The 23,648-nt window shown below is 41.6% G+C and overlaps 1 protein-coding gene and 1 long non-coding RNA gene across 3 annotated transcripts in view; one reads left to right on the forward strand and one right to left on the reverse strand.

Annotated features, from left to right (window-relative positions):
• Positions 1 to 18,201, forward strand: part of LOC126400077 (ras-associating and dilute domain-containing protein-like) — a 39,746-nt gene extending 21,545 nt beyond the window's left edge. The window contains exons 11-18 of the mRNA XM_050060511.1: positions 7,738 to 8,002; positions 10,122 to 10,294; positions 12,207 to 12,351; positions 12,492 to 12,676; positions 13,555 to 13,996; positions 14,087 to 14,295; positions 14,557 to 14,696; positions 17,370 to 18,201. Of these exons, the coding sequence (XP_049916468.1) occupies positions 7,738 to 8,002; positions 10,122 to 10,294; positions 12,207 to 12,351; positions 12,492 to 12,676; positions 13,555 to 13,996; positions 14,087 to 14,295; positions 14,557 to 14,696; positions 17,370 to 17,463 (1,653 nt within the window). The 3' untranslated portion in view covers positions 17,464 to 18,201. The remainder of the gene's footprint in view (positions 1 to 7,737; positions 8,003 to 10,121; positions 10,295 to 12,206; positions 12,352 to 12,491; positions 12,677 to 13,554; positions 13,997 to 14,086; positions 14,296 to 14,556; positions 14,697 to 17,369) is intronic.
• Positions 18,202 to 19,807: 1,606 nt separating this feature from the next.
• Positions 19,808 to 22,825, reverse strand: LOC126400079 (uncharacterized). Of its 2 annotated transcripts, XR_007570948.1 has the most exons (4): positions 22,682 to 22,825; positions 20,873 to 22,261; positions 20,173 to 20,238; positions 19,815 to 20,036 (listed from the first exon to the last, which is right to left on the reverse strand). It is a non-coding gene; the product is annotated as an uncharacterized LOC126400079 (long non-coding RNA). The 2 variants fall into 2 exon arrangements; XR_007570947.1 differs by having other exon boundaries at positions 19,808 to 20,036; positions 20,173 to 22,261.
• Between the last annotated feature and the right edge of the window lie 823 nt (positions 22,826 to 23,648).

A 23,648-nucleotide genomic window follows, 5' to 3' on the forward strand; every position in this document is an offset into this window, starting at 1 on the left:
ATTCTGGAAACCTGCCTGTGAGGTTTTGGTGATGTGTGTGCACTGTCCGCCGGTCAGCCAAACTTCGGCTTACACCGGCTGCGCTCTGCCTGCGTTGACAGTAGACCTGGTTTCAGCTGGCGAGCTTTTAGCGCACCTTCGGCGAAGCCTTGAGGCACGAAACTGTCACTGTGCCAAGCTGGATCTGTCGACACCTCCCCCTGCTGCGCCGCCACACCCATCTCAGCGCACCTCGGTCTGCCAAACTACCAAACTGAGCGCGCCTCGGGTTGCGCTGCTTGAAACTAGCTCTGCACAGGGTTCGCCACCCTGCGCCGTGCCGGGAAACTAGAGGCCAAAGTGTTAGCCTACATACAGACAGCTTTCATTTTAGTTTGTCTTTAACACTTTGTTGTTAGCACCGTGAGCGCGATGTGTTTGTGTCGACCGCGATCATAAATCATAATAGCGGTGAATGAGAGACAGAGCAGATTGAAATATGGCTTTCTACATGCTGATCACATGAAGTATTGGCTTGGCTGGCAGAGGTTTTATCGCACTTACTTACAGTAACAAGCATAGTTGTCGTCAACTAGAGTAATCTTGAGGTTATATTCCCTTCATCTGCACCGCGGCCTCTCTGCTGTTGTCTGACTTCACTCTGTTGAGTGTGTGTGTGTGTGTGTGTGTGTGTGCGTGCGTGCGTGTGTGTGCACGCGCGCTGTGAGGAGGAGGTCAGAGAGTAACTAATTTCTGAGTTTCGAAAATGAATGAATAAATAAAGCAATCGGCCTAATCTTGTATGTACAAAATGCTATAAGGCTACTTTACCTGCTCTGAAGACATGATGATCGCGCATTACATGGCCAGCTTCAGGAAGTTCACTGGTACTGTTGGCTTGTCAACAAATGCATGCACAGAAAGATTTTTGCGACAGTTGTGACAGACAATACCGTTTTTCGTCTGTAGAGGGACCCCGTGAGGTAAAAAGCGCAAGCCTCCATTGTGTTGCTTTAAACAAAAGTTTGGCCCTGAATCATATATCTTTGTTTAGCTGGTAGTATTGCACATATTACGTATAATTGTTATAGCTGTTTAATATTCATGTGTTTGATTTTAAGTTTGTGAATTTTGTCTCAGAAGCCTTGATGCTAATGTTTGACAGATAACATTAACCATGTTCTCCATCTTTTATAGTGTGTTAGTATGTTAAAAAATAGCTAATTAGCAGTATTATGATGCCACATTGGTGCAGTGGTTAACGTTTTTGCCTCACAGCAAAAGGGTTCCTGGTTCTACCCTGGGGTGGCGAACCCCTTCTGTGCGGAGTTTGCATGTTTTCCCCATGTCAGCTGGGTTTTCTCGGGGTACTCTGGCTTCCTCCCACAGTCCTAAGGCATGTAGGTTAATTGGTGACTCTAAATTGGCCGTAGGTGTGAATGTGAGTGTGAATGGTTGTCTGTCTCTATATGTCAGCCCTGTGATAGTCTGGCGACCTGTCCAGGGTGTATCCCACCTCTCGCCCAATGTCAGCTGGGATAGGCTCCAGCCCCACTGCAAACCCCAGCAGGATAAGCGGTCACAGAAAATGAATGAATGCATTTGTACATTTCATATGAATCAGATATGTTGAAACTTTTCAGTTATATGCTGTGACAGCGCTGTGTTTATCTTGTGATTAGGTAAAGCACAAAAACCACTTGGCAAGGACTGGGAAAACATGTGCCTGGTGTGGTCACCACAAACATGGCGGGAAATGTCCCTCCCTGTTGTTAAATATATGTTGTTTATTGGTCTGAACCGTTGTGTGCTGCTGTCTGCTGGTTGGCAACTGTCTTCCCTACGATTCCTGATAATGATCAATATCCACCACCCCCTCCACCTCATCATGAGGAGCTCAACTAATATATATGTCCAGCAATTCGGGAAGACTTTGGCTGGGCACCAGGTGAAGTGAAACAAAAATGTGCAGTGATCCAAATTATGGAATCGTCTAATCAAAATGGCAGCGGGCAGAATAAATAAGAAGGTGTTTATGTTGAGTAGATCACACACTTCTCCATGGGCAAAAGAGCTCTGCTCAACCTTTGAGGAGGTGGACATGGTGTATACGTACAGGAATAACTTATGCTGCATGTTAACTCCATCAAAAAACTGTTACTGAGATTGAAAGTGGTTTGAAAATATTCAGTCAATGCCCTAATTAAGGACATGTGAGCATATAAAACAGAAGGTTGGCCCTGAACCATTATGTAACATCTCGTTTATCGTGATGCCAAAGATCTTTGGTTGCACAGCTGAGAGCTGGTATTCTTCCTCTGGCCATTGAGGTTGGGCGATATAACAATATTCAGGAGGAAAACGGAATGTGTGAGTTGTGGGATTTCGGTAAAGTGGAAAGTGAGTTCCATTTTCTTTTATACTGCACAAACTGTGATGACTTCAGAGAGTTAATGTTCCATGAAATGGCTCGTCTAAACCCTGACTTCTTCTGGTGCTCATTTTACAAAAGCCAGAATGGTTATTTAATTTGGATGTGTTTAAGTTTGGCAATTTTGTCACAAGAGCCTGGAGGAGAAGGCAAGAAAGTTTGTTGAATTAGTCCTTGTTTTTAATCTTTCTTAGTGCTACATGGTAAATCCTTTGTGAGTGATCCATGAATTCTGTTTATGTTCTGATTATGTATGACGCTTTTGTTGCTTTGCTCCATTTTCTTTAGTTTTAATGTTGTCCAAAAACATGTACACTGGACTCCTAGCTTAATTTTATTTTATGGTGTCTTAAAGGGCCAGTGTGTAATATTTGGCATGGTTTATTGTCAAATCTGAATCTGAATCTTCTACCCATTAATATGTTTATATAAGTGTATAATCGCTATAAAATAAAATTTGTTTGGTTTTCGTAGCCTTATAATTATGCTTTTATATATATATATAGCAAGGGCTTTGCTTTAGAGAGGTCGCCATCTTGCGCCGCCATGTATATACGGCAGACCGAGCGGACAATCCAGCCAGCCAGAGAACGCGTTTCACGTGTATAAATAAACCAACGAAGACAGCGGAAGGAAGGAAGAAGGAGGAGGAAACAGCAGAGAGTGTTAGTAGTTTGTTGATAGAGAGTAGTGGAAGTTTTTTGTAGTTATAAAGTTTGCGAATGGACCACACTTACCACGCAACAGGAGAGAATGAACCCGAACTGTCATCTGCGAGGAAAAGAAGACGCAACTTCACTCCTTGTGATGCACTCTCTGCGGCGCTTTTCCTCCTGATGATATATCTCCCCAACGATGGTAGCACCGAATCCCATTCTGTGCAGCAAAATGGGAGCGGAGGATTCAGCCTCTCTTCTCGCCCGCTCAGCATCCAACACATGGAGTTCCTCATCTGTATGCTCCGGCTCAAACAGGTATGGCTCTGGGTCTGTGTCCGCTACAAGAAACTCTTCAAAATCGCGTTCAAAGTCGTCCATTGCAGCTACTATAGTCCGGAGATATTGCTAGGCTAAATAAACAGCTGAGCTCTGTTTACAGGCTACGCTGTCAGTCAGTGTGCGGGCTGGAGATTGGTGGAGCAGAGAGGGGAGGGGGTACCCGCTAGGTATTGTAAACGAGTATGTGTGTATGAAGTGTGTGTGTTACGCTAGAAGAGTCAGAGTTTGGGACGGAGTCTTTTACCCCCTGGAGTGTTACCGGAGTTTTTGGAGTGCTCAAATAAACTGGCCTTTTTCCCGAACGCTCCTCTGGTCTCCTGCTCGTGAGGGATTCATTACAATATCGTAACATGGTTTAGATTTCTAAATAAACATTCACCTCGTCGCTAGATAGACCTACTCCTGAAAAACTCATGTCTGCGCAAGGCTTTTTGTCCCTACGAGGCCACCGTCATTTACCCGATGGGAGGGGTGAGCGAGTGAGCCCTGCAATCTAGAATTTGACCACTGATGTCACTGTTTTCAAAGGTTTTCAACCCATTTTACACAGTGGCCCTTTAAAAAAAAAAGTCCATTCATGCTGGGCATAACTGTTTGAAAAAAAAAAAATTGTTTGTTGTAATCTGAACTACATCATACGTACAAATGTTACACATCTGTGTTTTGCAGAAATATACAATGCCAACATGTGATTCTGGCGACTGGGCTGTTTTGCAGCTACAGGAATTTGGTCATAAACCAAAGTAGTGGACAAGATAAAAATGTTGCCCTGCTGGGGACGCTAGAAGAAAAGTCAGCGGGAATCTTCAGGGGAACATGAATGTCTTTACCAAATATCATGACATTGCATCCAAAACGTGTTTAAGTGAGAGATGAATTGACTGACTGATGAACTGATACATTAACTGCCATACCTATAGACTGTAGAACAAAGTCTTGGTGATCATGGTTGGCAGGGAACAGATCGCAGCTTGATGCAGCTTGATGCAGCTTGGACTGTTCAGATGTTGGCATTGATGCACAATTTTGTTGCTTTCTGAACAAAAGAGGATGAATTCAGTGTGTCATTTCAGTGTGGCTTGAGATCTCTACAAAAATGCCATTGTGGTGCTAGCACAACACTTTCCCAGTAAAAAAGCATTTTCAGATTTATCTGGCCTAGTGTGGACATAGTCTCAGTTTTCCTTGGACTTGCCAGTTAATCCAGGCGTGTCGTGTCATCCATCATGACTGTCACTTCTCAGCAAGCTCGCCTCAACATCTTTCCTGGACTGACAGACCAGATTTTGTGAGGAATGCTGAGGTGTAATCTGGCTAAGGCCTAATGATTTACTCTGGTATATATCCTTTCCGTTCACTGGTGCAGTGAGTTGACGTAGTGATTTATGTCAGTTTTCACTTCAGTGTCTGAACCAGGGACCAGTTTGTGGAGGGGAGATTTTAATGTTCCAGGGTGGAAACAAGGCAGACAAAACTGAGCTGGACCTCTTTTTTCCCCTAGCTCACTGTTTTATTAAAAGGACAGTTCACCCCAAAATCAAGAATACATATTCTTCCTCTTACCTGTAGTGCTATCTATCAGTCTGGATCATTTTGGTGTGAGCTTCTGAGTGTTGGACATATCAGCTGATGTCTACCTTCTCTCAAATATAATGGAACTAGATGGCACTCCACTTGAAAAACTCAACAGCAAATTCATGACTCTCTGACTCAAGATGATCCAGAGACCTTGTTGTGAGCAATTTCATGAAGGAACTATTTTGTTTCTACCAAACTACACCTGCCTACCAGGTGTAGTTTGTATCACTGTGCAGAATGAAGCACGTATCAACTCATGGACGAGAGGCTTATGACAGAGCAAGATGTAATGGTGTCCTCCTCGGCTGAGCTGTAACGTCAGCTAGCTCAGTTGTGCTAGACAGAGATGTAGACTGAAGTCACATGATATGGACTCAAGTCAGACTTAAGTCCCATATTTGATAACTTCAGAACTGACTTGACAAAATCAAAAAAGATTTGCAATACAACTTGAACTTAAACACCAATGACTTTACTCAGACTTTAGCCTTTTGACTTGGGTCAACCTTCCTGCAAGCCAAGTTTGGGAAAAGAAATGTATAGACATTTTTTTAATTGACGAATGAGATTGTAGATACAAGCGGCCGAAATGAGTTTCTTTCGTGGGGTGGCTGGGCTCAGCCTTAGAGATAGGGTAAGGAGCTTGGACATCCAGAGGGAACTCGGAGTAGAGCTGCTGCTCCTTCATGTCGGAAAGGGTCAGTTCAGGTGCACCCTGGGCACCTGTTTCAGGCACGTCCCACTGGTAGGAGGTCTCAGGGCAAACCCAGAACACACTGGGGGGACTACATATCTCATCTGGCCTGGCATCGCCTTGGGCTTCCTCAGGAGGAGCTGGAAAGTGTTGCTGGGAAGAGCGATGTCTGGGGTGCTTTGCTTGACTTGCTGCCACCGCGACCCAGCCCCGGATAAGCAGATGAAAATGGAAATGGATTTTTTTAAACATGAGATAAGTTTAAAACAAGAAAGGACAAAAAAAATACTCTGCTGTGGTACTAGTTAATAGTGCTATGAATGTGCAATATGAGCTCTACTTTTTTTAATCATTAAGTTTAGTCACACTTGTTTTAACAAACTTGTTTTGATAAATAAATACAATTTTTTAAAAGCATTCTTAAATTTGTAAATTTAATACATTATTACTCCATGTAAGAGCGCATTATGACTTGCTAAGGACTCGGAACTCAAAGTTTAGGACTTGGGACCTAACTTAGAACTTGCCTGTCTTGAATTTGGATTTGAGTGCAAAGATTTGAGACTTACTTATGACTTGCAAAATAGTGACTTGGTCCCACCTCTGGTGCTAGTTGAGCTAGCAGTAGATGCACACTTCCTTCAGTGCAGTGATATGGTTGGCAGGTGTAGTTTGGTTGAAAGAAAATAGTTCCTTCATGTAACTGCTTACAGCAAGGTCTGGATTATCTTGAATAACCAGGTCATGATTTCTGAAAACAGACATTGCTTTTGAGTTTTTCCAAATGTTTTTTTTTTTTTTGGTGCTTTGAGCACCACAAGCTGAATGCCATCTAGTTTCATTATACTGGAGAGAAGGCAGGCATCTCTACAGCTGATATCTTCAACACTCAGCAACTCACACCAAAACTATCCAGATTGATAAATAGCCCTACAGGTAGGAGGAAAAATATGTATTTTTGATTTTGGGGTGAACTGTCCCTTTAAAGTCATTCAATAAAACAGAAAGTGACACTAACCCTACTATGCTTTATGGTAATATTATCTTAAACCTCTATTTATTTTGGGTTATTTCATGCTCATCCATCCGATGTGAGGATAATAGCAGCGGGATGGAAAACAAAAGGCGCCACTGGTGAGCAGTTAATCCAACTGAAGACATGTCACAATGAATACAGACGCTCTTTAACAGGCTTGTGGGCAGACGGTCTGTTTACTTGTCCATCACAGTGAATGCACAAATAAGCAGATGACACAGAATACACACTTTATGTTTTGACTCTGGAATAATGCGTGCCATGGATGCATGTGGTGATCCCAGGATGAATGAATCCCCTCTGGCTTGGCTCCGCTGAGCGACATTTTCCAACCAGAAACACTGCAGGATTATTTGGCTTAATGTTCGCCCATTTCCATTGTCTCATGTGAGATGGGAGCCGTGGCTGTTATGTTCTACTGTTCGTGTTCAGCCTGCTCTGGCTGCGGGGCCTTACAGTAAATGTAAAATGATCTGCTCAGGGTGGATTCCTTCAGAACTCTTCACTCAGCAGTCCTGTTGCAGCGCCATGCCAAGCCCACATGAGCCATATTCAGCTTTTTAGGAATGTGGATCTACAGCCGGCGCTGGCCTCGGAAGCTTGGTGGGTGTAAGAGTGAGATTGGAGGGGAAAGGGGATGTCTGTGTACAATTAGCTTGAACAAAGATATCGTTGTCTGGGCTCGCCCTGAGGAGCAGTGAGGACCTTTGGCTGAAAAGGAAGCTATGTTTCAAACTGTCCACTGATTTCTCTGTCTAATCTTATATCACGGATGTTGCAGTGTGAGAAACACAGAGAGACAGACGTGCAGAGCCAGTATGGGTGGTCTGAAATCTGGGTTAGAGGGTTACATGTTTTAGTTTATCCCAGCGATCAGAACATCTACCACACAACGTTAACTTTTCCAACCTCAAATTGACCCACAGGAATTGTCAACAGTCTCTGGATCCACATGGATGAGTGAGTCACTCTCATACTGAGCTGCTCAGTTCACTTTATTTAACTGATTCTGTCTTATCAGGTTCTCTACCCCGTCCTGCCGGGCCTTCTGGACTGCAACCCGTTCAGTGAGAGTCCTGGCCTGCAGGTGACTGGTGGGAGTGCTCGGGTCCTGGGTAGCAGTGGACTGCAGGTCCCTGGCGAGATCCAGCATCTTGTGGATGTTCTGACGGAGAGCTGGAGACTGCTGTGTGACTGTCAGCTCCACCCAGAGATTTCCTCACAGCTCATTGGCTACCTCTTCTACTTCATCAATGCATCACTCTTCAACTCACTCATGGAGAGAGGTACCAGTGCACAAGTGTCCACATAGAGAAGGCTTATTAGCTTAGTATACAAAGGAGTACGAAGGCTTACAATCACTAGAGGGTAGATACTTCTAAACTCACTGACTTGCTCACTTTTCTGGCTGATACCTCTGAAATAATATTTGTGAAACATCTGGAGGTTACCATCTGACCACCTTTTTATATACCAAGTACCTTTCTATAAACCTTTTTGTATAATAAGTTAGGTAGGAAGGTAGATGGGTGGACTGTTTCCAGGTTTTGTATTAAGTATGGAATTATGACACTGCTCTCTAGTGGCCGTCAAGAGACATAGCAGTGGCTACAAAAACCCATTCATTTCATTTCAATTTTATTTCTCTCTTTTGTAAGAATACTCAGCTGTGAGGACTGACCCCTGCGGAATGCATATTGAAAACATAATTTTCGTGTTTTTTCTTGCTGTGTAGCCACTCCATGAAAAGACCAACACTAGCAATGTGTCAGCCCAGCTCTCAACACTCTCTGACCACTCTAACCTGTTTGTGGCACTCAGCCTCAAGCCAATTTGTCCTTGCAGGAGACATACATTTCGTGCATGGAGTATGACCAATTCAGTCAAGTTTTTTTCCTGAGTGTTTTTATTCCTCTGTAGGCATGAAAAAAACCCTTCATTTTTTAAAGACATGCATTTTTCAAAGAGTTTTTCACATGTCCACTCAGGTGGACAGTACGCACTAAGTTTTCAATTGAAGAAATATAAACCAATTAATTAAACAATAAGAAATGTGAAAACTGTTGAGTCTTGCTCCTGACTCCTCTCTCCTACTCTGCCCTCACTCAGCTCTTGGCTTTCCCTCCTCGGCTGCCTCCACCTCCTCCTATAGAACAGTGTTTTTTTGTTTGTTTGTTTGTTTGTTTGTTTGTTTTTCCAATAAACATTTCCTGCGAAAATATTGACAAAATATTTTTAATACAAAAAGTGTAAGTTATGTTCTACAAAGTAATAATATGAATCGATTAATATACAGCCAAAAAGGTCACTGCAGATGAAGTATTGTCAAGACCAAAGGCAGTTATAGTATTAACTGTTGAAATATAGCCACAATGCATGATGTCCAACATAAAATCAGTAGGCGACTTGGAAAATATAACAACTGTATTACTCCTTAGTTGTTACTTTATGTTGCCAAATTTTATTTACCCACAAGGGTCTCCTATTATAGACAGGAAGCGTTTCTTACATTTCATTGGCCATCTTGGTTTAGAGATTCGTGTCTCAAACACAAAGAATATCAACCGATGGCTGGCCAGTGGGCGGCAGTGTATGGCATTGACACATTAGGGTCCACTGTAGCGGCTGGTATGCAACTAAAGCATCAAAACCCATGCATGTACAAGAAAATGGATTTTATATAGCGGTCCGTAGTTACCACTGTGTGTGTAAGGGTTAAAGACTTGTCACAAAAATATGATTTTTTTTAAGCAATTTCAGCATACAGAAACACAGCAGTGGTTTTTATCAAATGTGTATTTGTGGGGGACTACTTTCAGCCATGGATTAATACTACAGACTGTATAAAGATGGACAATGTGTCTCAGTTTATCCCCACTGAATGGAAGTGAAGCTAAAATATCCTGGATACAGCTGCTGTGATGTTATTTGGAGCCAGAGCAAACTTATTAGAAAAATGAACACTTGAACATACAGCACTGTGAAATTATCTTTGGGAAAAATGTATTTTATATAGTTTGGCCCATGTCCCATCCACCAACATAGAGAGGACAGGCTTTATGATCTATACTGCAGCCACCCACCAGGTGGCAATCAAGCTATTTTGGCTTCACTTTTGCGGAGCTGTCAAGCCATCCATCTTTATATACAGTCTGTGATTAATATACATTTTATTTTGTGCACCAGAAAGACAGTGTATTTAGGACTGACTCATCTGTATGGCCTGTGTTCATGGTAACAAAAATGGAAACACTTTGGCTGAATAAACACAAAATACTTGTTAGATTCATGGTTGATTTTGCTCTTTTCATGGGATTCAGTAACAAAGTATAAAGTGAGTGTTGCATTAATCTGCTGTGGAAAAAAAAGCTGAGAAAAAATGACTCTCTCCTGATGTGTACACAGGCTCTGAGCCAGGTTTCTACCAGTGGTCCAGAGGTGTATGCATGCGGGCCAACCTTGACTTAATCCTGGACTGGGCCCACGCAGCTGGACTGGGAGAACTGGCCTTGGAACACACACACACTCTCTCGTCGGCTATCAATCTGCTGGCTACACCTGGAAAGAATTTACAGCAGGTATTACTCAAACAAACACTAGTTGGGTTTACCCAACCATAAATAATCACCAGACTGGCTGAGGATTTAGTGGTGTTATTTGTGGTTTCAAGTATTTCTGTATAACATTAAAAATTAAATACAAATACACAAAAATCAAAGTTAAAATTCTGAAAAAATGTTCTTAGCTTTATTTATTAAGAGTTTAATGGTCAAAAATTCAGCTAAGCAGCTTCATCAGGACTGTGTGGGTATGATTGGTTAAGACTTTCATACCTTTATACAGTCTATCATCACAACCTAGAACTAATGAATTCTGAAGAAATGCATTTGAAACAAATTAGTAAAAACAAAACAATAAATGCATTCTTAAGTAATTTGTTTAAATAAAATCCAGTTATTTATATAAGAAATGTAGTAACTAATACATTTGTTACAAAAAAATAAAGTTTTCCTCTTCATCATTGAAGAACAAATGGTGAAAGGCTCCTGTATACTTCTAAAGAACACCCTAACAAGCCTTAGCATTGGCGTCAGGCTGAACGTTGGCGTCTTTACGTTCTCTGGCCGTGTTATTTTGTCTTACTGGGATTACTGTGACCCTGCGATGTCTTAAGACCAAGACACACCAAACCGATATCAATAAACTAGTGGCAAAGGCTAACTGTTTTGTCGGCTCACGTCACCCGTTTCTCGACCATTTAGTGGAACTAAACACATTGCAAAGGCTACAGCCAACTGCCAACCAGCATGTAGGTTCTCTGCCTGCGTTAGAGGAAATAACACTCCATGCCAGCAGGTGGTGGTAGACTGTAAATGTCATCCAAAAGGAGAAATCAGTAAACTGTCTTGATGCTAGTTAGCCAGTTAGCACATTTATAACACAGATGTTGAAAGAACAAATAATATTACGAGCCATTTCTGCTAAAGAGCTCATTGGCTGAGACATAATAATTGTACCTAATATAACAAGTTTGTTTCGATCATACTCTGTCTTGACTTTAGTCGTCTGTTTACATTCCTCACTTCCGTTTATCTTCTCATGGGCTGAGTTCAACTGCCAATCAGAGTGATTTTGTTCACAAATGGGCTCCACTGTCTCCTATGCAGATTCAACATGCTGAATCAGCCTTTAAAAAGCTAACAAGTGCCAACTAGTGCCAACAGTGTGGGACACACTGCAAAAGCTAGGGCGACAGATGCTCACCGACAGTCCAACATTGATCAACGGCTGGCAGTCAGCTTGGTGTGTCAGAGCCCTAGGAATGCTCCTTGATCTTGGTGTCTGGCATGAGGAAGACTGCCAGCTAATGTCTGGCTCAGCCTCAGTCACGTCCATTATCACAAGTCAGGTGTCAGGATGGGAGTTCTGAGGGAGGTTGTGGGTTGAAAGGGGACACTGCAGAGTCCCCAAAGGGTTAAACTCTGACTGCTGACTGTTGCACTGTCTGTGGAAGTGGTAACCAGTTCCCCTTCCACAATCCAAAACATAGTCAGCATAATATCCATTGCATGTAACAGTTATATGAAACAGAGGTCATGCCTGTAAAAGACAAGTTAGGATCTAACCGCACCTATGAATGTGCTGTCAAATATTTTTAGGAGATTAAACTCTTTCCTCTGTGGAGTAATTATACAACCAGCCGAGAACAATTTCAGTTGTGTTGATACGATTTGTTCCATTCCAAAATTCTCTTTGACTGAAGAATTTCCTTAAATATTTCATGTACATATCAGTGAAAATGTTAGTTGACTACCGTTGCATGATCAGGTGAAATGGATAAATAGTCCCTCTGTAAAGAGGTAGAGTATTGGATCAGTCTGGTGCCTGCATAGAAAAAAAGCTGCAAGATAATTCAGCTTTCCCATGGCATTATAACTATAACACTCTATTGTAATCAGTGCGCATGTATGTGTGTGTGTGTGTGTGTAGACATCTTGGGTGTCCTTGCGGTCTGACTACCCTGCCTTGAGTCCGGCCCAGCTGAACCACCTGCTGAGTCTTTACAGCCCAGCCTCTCCCTGCAAACACACCTGGACTCCATCTGTTCATGACCAGGCTGCAGCACACCAAACTGGTGAGAGGTCTACATACTGGTCAGCTATTATCCCTGCCTTCCTTCGCAGTACCAATTATGAATATGATAATCTGCAAGTTTCTCGTATACATATTTTCTTTCCTTTTTTCAATGCATAATGGCCCTTTTTTTCCCCTCAGCTGATATCCTGGAGAGTTTTGACACCCACCATCCTCTGGTGCTGCCTGATGGGGGTTACCAGTTCCAACTGAGTGGCCAGGTGACAGATTCAGCCCTGAGGGAACAGCTGGACAAGCTCAAAGAGTTCATGTCCACCCTTTCTGACTCACAGTCAGATGAGGTCACAGCTACTGAGGAGCAAAAGGTACAACATTCATACCTTTTGATTGTTACAGAGGTATACTGAACAAAAATAAATAATACTGAATAAAGTTGGAAAATAGGATGACTGTAAAATTTGCATGTGGCCAAGGTGATAAATCCACAAAGAGCAGGCGCCATAAAGGTTGATGGCAGTCTCAGAGCCCATTGGCTACCGGTTTGATGACCAGTGGCACCCCTCATGGGGGGGCCAGGACCCCCTGATATATCTGGTCCCCATCAGAGACTGAAATTACTGGGTCAAAGGCTGTGGTGCACTCATTTTTTAAGCTAGTGCAAAAGTAGTGGTATCTTGTAAAACTAGACAACCTAAGGCATCCACTAATACCAACCATGTCAGTTTAGCTTCTTGGGTAGGGGGACAAAAAAATGCCCCAAGTTAGGCTAAATTTTGGTGAGGGAACAACAGGCATGGCCATTTTCAAAGGGGTCCCTTGAACTCTCACCTTAAGACATCTGAGTAAAAAATAGGTTCTATGGGTACCCACGAGTCTTCCCTAAACTTGAGAAGAAGGCTTGTTCCCAGTAACTGTGTTGTTTTTCAGCTAGCCTATATACCTGAACAGCATAATTTATGTCCTGAAAATCAGTTATGGTTTTAGTTTTGGTGAGCCAATGCATTTTGGCCAATGTTTACGCCTCTTTTGCTCTCCACTCGGACTGTTTACCTGCCACAAAATCACGAATGGTCAATAATACTCAGACTACAGAGTACAAAATTTCTGAAGACACAATGGGGCCTTCTTTTACATTTGCCGTACTGCCCAAGTATTGCCAAATGAATGGTGTTCCCCTCTATAGTGTGCCAGTTCTCAAATGTGTTATTTTAAATTGTTCTTAATTGTTCTATCTGTCATCCAGGGTGGTACCCTTCCCATGGAGGCTAAACAACTGAAGACAGATATTCTTTTAAAAGCCAGTCTGGAAACCTTGCATACATCGCCAGTTGAGATCGTCCTATCTCAGGCAACTGTTCATGACCACCAGTCCCCTTCTGCTACCCCTGGTGCCTTACCTCCATCACCCCCATCACCTCCCTCTCCTTCCTCCACTGAATACCTGGATGAGTTCAGCTCCTGTGGTGCCCTCCTTCTGTCCCAGAAGCTCAGAAATCTGGAGCTGCAGAGCAGAGAGAGCAGTGAGATAAGGAGGTCGGCTCTGGACCCCTCCTGTCTCCTCACCCCGCCCAATACCCCCCACATCATGGATCCTGTTGATCTGGTGAAGGCGTATCAGGATAAATGGATGAAGGGTGACAGTGAGACACTCTCCTGGTCCTCTGGTGTAGATGCACAAACTGAAGGTACAGTGCAGGCATACAGCACCATTCTTGGTATTCTTATGTTTGTCTGCAGTAAAAGAAAACTGAGCATGTCCTTCATTTTCTCCTTAGGTGGACTGGTGTTTGAATGTCTGGCTGCACTGAAAGTAGACCGTTTGAAGTCCGATTACCAAAGTATGAAAAGATTTGTTGAACTGAAAGAGGAAGAGGAGGAGGCAGAAGAGGCGGGGGAGCATTACGATGGCAATCATGATGAGGTTTTTAGCTTGGAGCTGGAGCGAGGAGAAAGAGGACTTGGTCTTGCTCTAGTTGACACAAGGGTGAGTGAAAGAGATGTTTAAGCTTGGTTTTCTGTTCTGCTGTTATTAAAGACACATCTGAGCACACCACGACCCCTCAACTCCCTCATGGACTCTCCTCTTTTGTTAAACTGTGACGGTCATCCTGTGACAGTCCAGGGCTTATGGGAAGTGGTGCTCATTTAAGGCTACTATAAACAGAAGAAGAAATCAAAAAGATTCTCTGCAATGTCTTCATTAGTGATTTTTGTTGGGTAAGGACATTTTGACCTCATCTTCCAGGACACTTCCTTGAGCGTGAAAGGCATCTTTATCCGTGCAGTGGTCCCAGACTCTCCTGCAGCTCGGTGTAAGAAGCTGGTACCAGGAGACAGGATCCTGGCTGTTAATGGGGTCAGTCTCCTTGAACTGGACTACCAGAGGTAAGAATGATTCAAATCTGAGCCAACTCATATTTACCTAGAAGGGCACTCTGAGGGCGCAGGCCTTGGCCAAGGCCAAAGGTACCGACAAGAGCAAATGCACTACAGCGGCCCAAAACATTTCCATTAGAACTGTGCTGTAGCATTAGTAACAATGCCAATAGAAAACACAGAAAATCCAAAATAAAAACAACAACGGAAGCATGCTGCAAATGAAAACACATGCTGTAGAAAGCAAAAACTATTTGTTTTTGCTTTCAACAACACGAATGCAACAGAAAAACGCTGCATATTCAGTAAAAACAATGGAAGTTCCCAAGGCCTCTAGGGGGAGCTGCTGCTCTTTTATAATTTTAAGACTAAGGCCAAATGTAAACCAGGGCTGAATCCAAATGTCCAGACTTCACTGCACTTGCAGACTTTCGGACTTTGCGGGCCCGTTCCCAAAAAGTCTGTGAGTGCTTAGGGCTGTCCAAATCCACAATTCAACCAGTCCACAAGGGGCTTCAAGCAGACTTTCTGCAGACTTCCAGAGAGTCCACTTGGGATGTAGACTACGGCAGACTTCACTGATTTAATTGCCCACAATTCATTGCAATACAGACGTTTGTTTTGTGTGTAACTTTTTTTTCCCCAATAGCCAACTAAAAAACAAAACTAATGTATATGTAAAACAGTTACTGTAGCCTATCAAAACAGTACCTGAGTCGTGTAAGCTGGATATAATATTCAACATCATGACACAGAAATATGTAGAAATACAGGATATAGAGGGGAATCTAAATGCATTGTATTACTGCAGCCTACTCTAAAGGTTGCGCAGTGTAATGCTAAATATAAAGGCTAGAATATTGTTGGAAATACAATACAAAAAGAGCTTCTGATGTAACTAATGGGCCTACCTAATTTATTAAGTCATAGCTCGGTCCTTGTATGTATGTATGTATGTATGTTATACAGAAATGTATTTTGTTCACTCACAAAACAACCCTACACATGAGATTTATATCTTGTCATCTGCAGGGACAGACTTTACGTGATGAAGGTGAACTTGTGATGACAGTATGAATGACTGGAGTCTATGAGGGCTTAATACGCAAGTCCAAAGGGTGGACATTTGGATTCAGCTTAGAACTTCTGCCTGTATGCCTCTGCAAACCAAGCTGCAGTTTAGGCAGGGCAAGGCAGCTTTATTTGTATAGCACATTTCATACACCAGGGCAACTCACAGTGCTTTAATGAGCAATGAAAAATAAAACCTAAAAAGGAAATCAGATTTACAATAAAAGAGTAAAGAAAAAATAGACATAAAAGGTCAGAGTCAGGGCTTGTCTAACATCATGTAGGAGGTTATTCCAGGTGTGTGTTGCATGATAACAAAACGCTGCTTCACCATTTTTGATCTGACACTTGGAACGGTCCTAGGCCGGCCCCAGATGTCCTCAGGGTCCTAGAAGGTTTGTATGTTACAAGCATGTCAGGGATATATTTGGCTGCTGAGCCACAGTGATTTATGCACAAGCAGCAAGATTTTGAAATCAATTCTCTGAGTGACAGGTAACCATTGTCAGGATTTTAGAACTGGAGTAATGTGGCCGTACTTCCTAGTTTTTGACAGGACCCGAGCAGCTGCACTTTTGATAAGCTGAAATTGAACAGTTTGTTTTGAATCTCCAACAAGTTTACATCCATGTCTGTCCAGACTCATATGTAACCATGACAGTAGACAGTGTTTCAATTATGGATGTGTCTGCAAAGCAGCTACAAATTTTAAAACATGGATTTAAGGTGTTAAGGTGTCGAATAATGACCAGAGCAGTGTTTTTGCAGAACATTATGATGTCACAATGAAGCTGACCTTTGTACTTTTGGATATAAAGTGTCATCACTTAATTCATTAAGAAATTTGTACAAAAGTTTGAATTAATTAGCACTTGGCTTGTGAAAACTATGTTTTGTTAAGACACAGTGACCTTTAACCACCAAATTCTAATCAGTTCATCGTTGAGTCCAAGTGGACGTTTGTGCCAAATTTAAAGAAATTTCCTCTAGGCATACTTGAAATATCACATTCATGAGAATTGGATAGACAGATGGATAAACAAAACATAATGCCTCTGGCCATAAAAAGAATTGCTAGTTCTTTATGTCACCTCTTAAATCCACTTTTCTTCCCACTTCAGAAGTAAACACTCTCCTCTGGCCTCTCTTGTGTCAAAAATCAAGCCGTTCCACCTCACGCTTTCCCCAGAGGCCTGCAGAACTTATGTTGTTGCCTGGATATGCACATTATTCTGTTGTATTTGTTTTTGACTGTTTGCAGCGTGTTTGCTGTTAATGTATTTGTTTCTGCTTTCTGCAGCACATTTTTTCATTTGCAGGACATGTCCTTAGTTATATTTGTTTGGATTTTCATTGGCATTGTTTCTTAAATTGCAGCACATTGCTCCTAATGGAAATATTTTGGATTGTTGTAGTGCGTTTGCCCTTGAGAACCACTGTACAAATGTACAAAAGTTTCATGAAAATCGGGTAAATCGGTAGTTTTTTCCATAATCCTGCTGACAAACAAACAAACAACCATAAACATAACTTCTTTGGCAGAAGTAGATGTCAGGACTGATTTTTATTAACAGCTCTTTTACCTCTGTGTCTCTTTTTTGTCTCTATTAGTGGGAAGGATCTGATCCAGTCATCGGGTGACAAACCAAGGTTACTGGTGGCCAGATCTGAATGGATGGCTAAGGCTATACAGACTGAATGCTGATGGCTTCTTTTAACCAATACTGTTAATGCACCATGAGCGCACAAGAGCTTGTTCAACATTCAAGTTCCAGACATGGACCTTAATGGAAGGATATGGGTGTTGTGAAGACAGAAATGCACTATAAAATGAGCTGTGTCCCGGCTGAGCTGAGTACCAGGTTCGAGCTGCTCAATGTATTTTTGCAGCTTTTACATTGTAATAGCATGACAGTAATTAATGATGTGTATATTTTAGGCTTTGTTCCAGTGAATACAGCATTTTGATTCCAAACTGAGAAGGGTTTGCCTTGAATATTCTAAACTTGTTTGGTACTGTATGGTTGGATTAAAACATCACTGCAGCCATTTGCTTTCTGGAAACACTAAAACACTAGTCCACACCTAATTTCAAGCAGTATATTTAAACTTTAAAGCCATTGGCTGAAGAATACTTCCATACAGTCACCCTAAACGCCACCACTAGAAGAGCTGCAGAGGTAAGAGAGCACTTATGATATTCTGGAAGCTTCAGTGAGGAAACGTTAGAAGTCTAACCCCATGTAGTTAGTCTGATATAGCAGTCTGCTGTTGAAATTACATTGCTGCAGCACTACCATTTGTCATTTGTCTTTTAAAAAAAATAACCAGCACCAACTGTGGTGTAATGTAATTGCAATTCTTGAATCAATTTTTTTTATTCATGCTCTTGATTTGATGTGATAGTTGTTACATGTTGTTGATAAGTGCCAGTCTGAATGATAAATGAACCATAAAAACATGTCACATTTTTCTGTTTCTTCATTAATCAGATGGTTTCTTTAAATATTGATAAACTTTTAAAGGGAAAGTCCATTATTATTTATCAATTCATTTATTTTTAGATTTTCACTCTGTAGCTTCCCAGTAGTGTTCCTTATGTATTCAAATATGAACATTCAAATTTGTGTTAAAGTATATTTTATTGTCAATATGCTTTTTCTCAAGCCCTTCTAAAATCACTTTCCCACATGACCTGAAGCAGGTTTCTGCATGATGAGGTTGCTACATATAAACCCCCTGGCCTGCATAACATGCCTCTTTGTGACTGAGCTGAGTCTTCTTTGAGAATTATGTGTTATCGATGTCCCAAATTAGCTCTATTCTTCTGACCCCTTAAAGCAGCAGGGGGGTGTTACGCGAGTGGTTATATCAGTCAAAGGCCTCCACGTGAGGAAGACAGACAGGACGCTCGGCCAGTCATTCAGTCCGAATGAGAATGGTATCATTATGAGCTTGTATCTCTGGTAGAATTCACTTACATTTTAGTGTGCCATCAGCTTATTAATAGCATTTTAACTTAAACTCTGGTCATATTGAGTGGTCGAACATGCCACCTACGTTCTTTTTTCCACCTCCTCGGCAATTGCCAAAAGTAATAAATCTTCCTCCTCCTCCTCCTCCATCAACTCAAAAACCGCCATCTCCGCCATTGTTGTTGTTGTTCTGTCAGATTCCCACAATGCTTAGCGCATGTGACGTATGCGGCACTGGGAGAGGCCAATGAGGACTTCCCAGGAGTTCTGCACTTGAGTTTCTCATGAAGAATGACATTTCCTGGAGTATGTACAGGGCTTAATCCAAAACAAAACATCCACTGATAACTGTGATACAGGATTTTTATGTATGAAAATAAATGATAGTACAGTTCAAAATTAAATTCACAGTATTGACGACAGAAACTGTATTTGTCATTAAAAAGCAAACACAGATGGTACACAGCTATGATAACACATTTTCGATGTATTTTTTAATGTTTTAAAAGAAAAAGAATGTGATGAGGAGAGAGAGAGAGAGAGGCATGATGGTGAGAAAAACCTCTGCGTCTGTGAAAAAGTTTAAAAATCAAAGACTGAATTTTCAGTTTCAGAGCAAAAATTAAAACCTAAAGAAAAACTAAAAGCTGGGAAATGTCCTCAAGTCTTTCCAGGGTTCATGTGGAAGTATCAGTCAGTGAAGCCTTGTTCCCACCACTGCACTCGTCTGTCTCATTCATAAATATCTCCCTCCGTTAGTTTGTCCACTCCCAGTGGTTTCAAAGAAAAAATTCATTGCAGCTATGTAGATATGGTGACATCTTAAACTCCGACATGATGCCTTACAGTTCTTCTCCGAGGCGACACGTTTCACTTTAGTTTCAGTCTTATTCAAAGCAGGTGGATATCTGCCATGAATGTTAACAAGTTTTCAAGTCCTGAGCAGCTGAAATGTTTAAGCTCCAGGGTTTGTTTGTGTTCATACAAGTATATCTTAATATTTTTCATCATAAATGTTCAATGGGTGACAGTTTTTTTAAACCATAGCTGGAAGAATTACAGCAAATAAATTAAAAAGTTTTTATTATAAAGTTTGCTGAACACTTAAAATACTTTAATTGAGGAAAAAATAAAATATGCAGCCTCAAAATTACAACCAACATGGCAGGTTAAGTAGGACATTGATTAATCATTGTTATGATGCAATGTTCCTTGAGCAAATTTGGGTCTAAAAGGGGGAACCTCTTGGCTTAGAGGCCCCACTGTGGATCTGGGATTGTGGGTATTTCCTGGCTGGTTGTGCCTGAAATGAGAAAAAAAGAGGCCTTTATACAGTGTGTTTGCAGAGCTATGAGCTAAAATATTTACACCTGCAATAACAGTTCCTCCTGTTGACTGCAGAGAGTACTGTGAGAATCATTAAAGGGGTGCCCACTCACAGAGTCAATGTTTACAGCCACTGGGGAATCCATATGAGTCACCACGGGTTCAGCTGAATCCATTTCCTGCAAACCAGGATCAACTCTAAAAACTGAAAAGCTCCACAACAGCATCTATTTCAACATTTAAACAAAAAGAAAAGCAGCAAATCCTTACATGAAACCTTGGGCTGAAACCTTGCTTTGAAATTTTTACTATAACAATTATTAGCAAAATAGCTGATTATTTTTCTTTCCTAATTGATTAATTGACTAATCATTCAAGCAATAAAATAATAAAATGACATGACACAATTCCCTTTGCAGTGGCAGATAGTACAATTGACAGTGATCTTAAACTAAATGATTAAGCAATATATAAACAACATTTACACAAAGAGCTGTGATGCAGCATGGAGGTAAATATACCATTACTCACCCGCTCACATGGTGTCTGTCTTAGAGGTATTCGACTAATGGGTGACTAATTTCCCTGTTGACTAAATGAAAAATGTAATTAAGAGTAGACTAGACTACCGTGCTGGTTTTGCAAGAGGACATCTCTCCAATTTCCCACCTTGCTGTAAAACTCCAGTCTACTCGAGCATTATGGGGAGGGGGACTGCTGTCTGACAGCTCTGTAGCACTCACTAGTGGCAGCCGGCTGCATGACAGTTAAGTGGCCTTATACGTGAATAAAACACTAATAGGTTTAACTTACGAATATTTTTGGTGCCGTCTAGCAAGGGTGCTGTCTTTATCCTTCGAGTTTTCTTTTTTTTTGCCCTTCTTGTGTTTTTTAGAGCAGTGGGCCTCACAGCTGTCATCCCCCTCTCTGCTCAGATGATCAGCAGACCTCTTGCACTTCTGATTCTCCCTGTTTGAAACTGATCCAAACGTGGAGAGATGAGTTCGAGGGGGTGAGTTCTTTGGCTTTGTGGACATTTCTGGTTCTGTGGCAGGTGAGGAAGTCTTGTCTTTTGACAGATAACAGTCCCTCTCCCTGCCGTTGGTCTTGTCCTTTACTGGCCAAGATTCTCAGCTCTCCTGCTGCCACCTCCTGTGACTGTGACTCAGTGCAGTGGGGATCCAAACCGTCATGTTCAGAGTCCTCTCTTGGGCAGTGGTGGTGTTAATGTTTAGAGCACCTGTCACATTCATGAGGAGGCAAGCTAACTCTGTAGGGAGGACACCTACAAGCATATAAATATTACTCTGCATCATACTTTTGGGATGCAATGTCTGTATAAAACAGCAGGAGTGAGAAAAGGTGGAATTAGAGCAATCAAAAGAGAAGCCACCTGTTACTACAGAACAAGAATCAACTTGATACTTTAAACTACTTTTAAGAACCACAATGGCCAACCCAGTGTATCTATAAAACATACATGTTGACTGCATATGTGTGTAGCAAGTACATGTAGTAATGCTCAATAAGAAGAGTATGAGTTTATTAATTTTATAAGGTGGTAATTGGACTAGATCAGAAAATGCTAAGGTTCGGCTCTGGGAGGTGCGTGTGGCAGTATAAAGACAACACAGACAAGTATTTATGGTTTAGTGGCCAGTGCCTTATTATTAACAGTGGAAAAAAAGTGAATTCAAACAGTAGCCCCAAAATATTTACAATCTGCAGATATGACTTTGTTCAAGCTTGATTTGAAATTATTAGAGAAGTTTGAAGAGGAAAAAGTGCACTTTGTTTTAACCATTTGTTCTGACCACAAATAAACAGTTCAGTTTACAGTTTCACAATAGCAACAGCAAAAGAAATGCAACAGTCCTAGTCCAGGAAAACACCTGGAGTACCTGTACTCCACCCAATCACCTCACTGGTGATAAATCACAGTCCGCAGTAGAGATTGGTAGATTGATTGATTGTCCATAGTTCATTCAGAATGTTCATTGGTATTATAATTGTCCATGGGCGCGCAAAACAGAGTTCATAAGCGGATTGCGAATGAGGGGAAAACAAAAAAGGAGAGTGGACTGGCTGCAGCAGCCCCTACCGAACCACAGGAGTGCTGTTGCTGTGTGAGGATGGTGTTCGAGGCTCCTTCTTGGGCTTAGCTCGCCATCGGGTGGTGGCACCAAGCAGGGCACACCTGACCTGTGTTTAATTAAACAGGACCAACCATGAGTAAAATTATTTAACAATAGATCATTAATACTAGCTAGTTTGGTTGTTTTGTTCTCAATTCTCAGTGCATACACAATTAAATATCAACCGTAAATCATTACATTCAACCAGTAATAATAAACATACAATATACAACAAGCGTTTGCTTTAAAGTGCTTCGGCTGGCAATGCATAAACCAAAAAAAATACACAGTGTAACCATTCAGTCACCGTAACCTTAAATAGCTTGTAAATGCTTTAAACAAGAAGCAGAGTGGGCTACAAAAGCCGATAACACCGCCACATTAGCATAACAATGCTCCGCCATTAAGTACAGGCATATGGGCGCAGCTAACAGTATGCTAATGCTAACGGCGTGTAGCAAAATGAAACTAGACCAAGCAGACTCACCAATTCCACTCCTAGACAGTCACACAGCGAGCACCCAGCATCAGCACGCGGTTGGTATCAAACTTCTAAAAGTGTACAACGCATAACTGGAGTTAGAAGTGCACACGATATATTATTATGTGAGAAACAGCGTGTAAACGACTCGCGTACCTGTTGCTGCCGTCCCTGCAGCCCGTCTCCCTTTGCCTGTCTGCCAACCGAGCAGGACACACAATTGAAGAGGACTACAGGAACGCGATTGGCTAACAGGCTCGCAAGGTGCTCAGCGTGCGTGCGCACGTAACTACGTGACTCAAGGGTGCGTTTAAGGACACGGGAGAATGTAGGAAATAAATATTTGTTACATTTATCCACCATAAGCGCATTTTCTATGTGGGTTACATGTGTACATATTGGCAAAGGCTCTACTCTGAATTCATATATTTCAGCAGAAAAAATGATACTTAAGTGCATCAACATGCAGCTTTTATGCAACATTTAGATTGGAAGGCCTTTGCACAAGTCTCAAGGGTTCAGCACAAAACAGAGTTCACAGAATCCAGTAATATTTCCAACACTATATTGTTATTAAATTATCCTGAGCTGTGTTCTGTTTTGGAAATGTATTAAACTTACTTGGTTCCAGGTAAGCAGGACTTTTGTATGGCATCCACTGTGTACTGCATGAACTTATGAGCGTCCCCTGTTCTCCATAGCAGAAGTGCTGAGCAATCCCTGTCCGGGGAAAAAACACATACAGTTAATAAATAATTAAAAATGTTTTTAATAATTAAACCGTTGATAAACTGTATCACATTTGCACATAAAGTTTCAAATCTTTGCACAGCACACTATAAACTTTCATGAGAAGATTTCCCTGCAACATTAAAAAGGTAAACAGCCACACAGCGCCTTCTGTCATTCATTTTGGGTAAAAAAAAATTGTAACCACAACTACTTACAATTGAGCTCATTGAGCACACCAATG

Source organism: Epinephelus moara, chromosome 13, assembly GCF_006386435.1.
Source record: "Epinephelus moara isolate mb chromosome 13, YSFRI_EMoa_1.0, whole genome shotgun sequence".
Classification (NCBI taxonomy): domain Eukaryota; kingdom Metazoa; phylum Chordata; class Actinopteri; order Perciformes; family Serranidae; genus Epinephelus; species Epinephelus moara.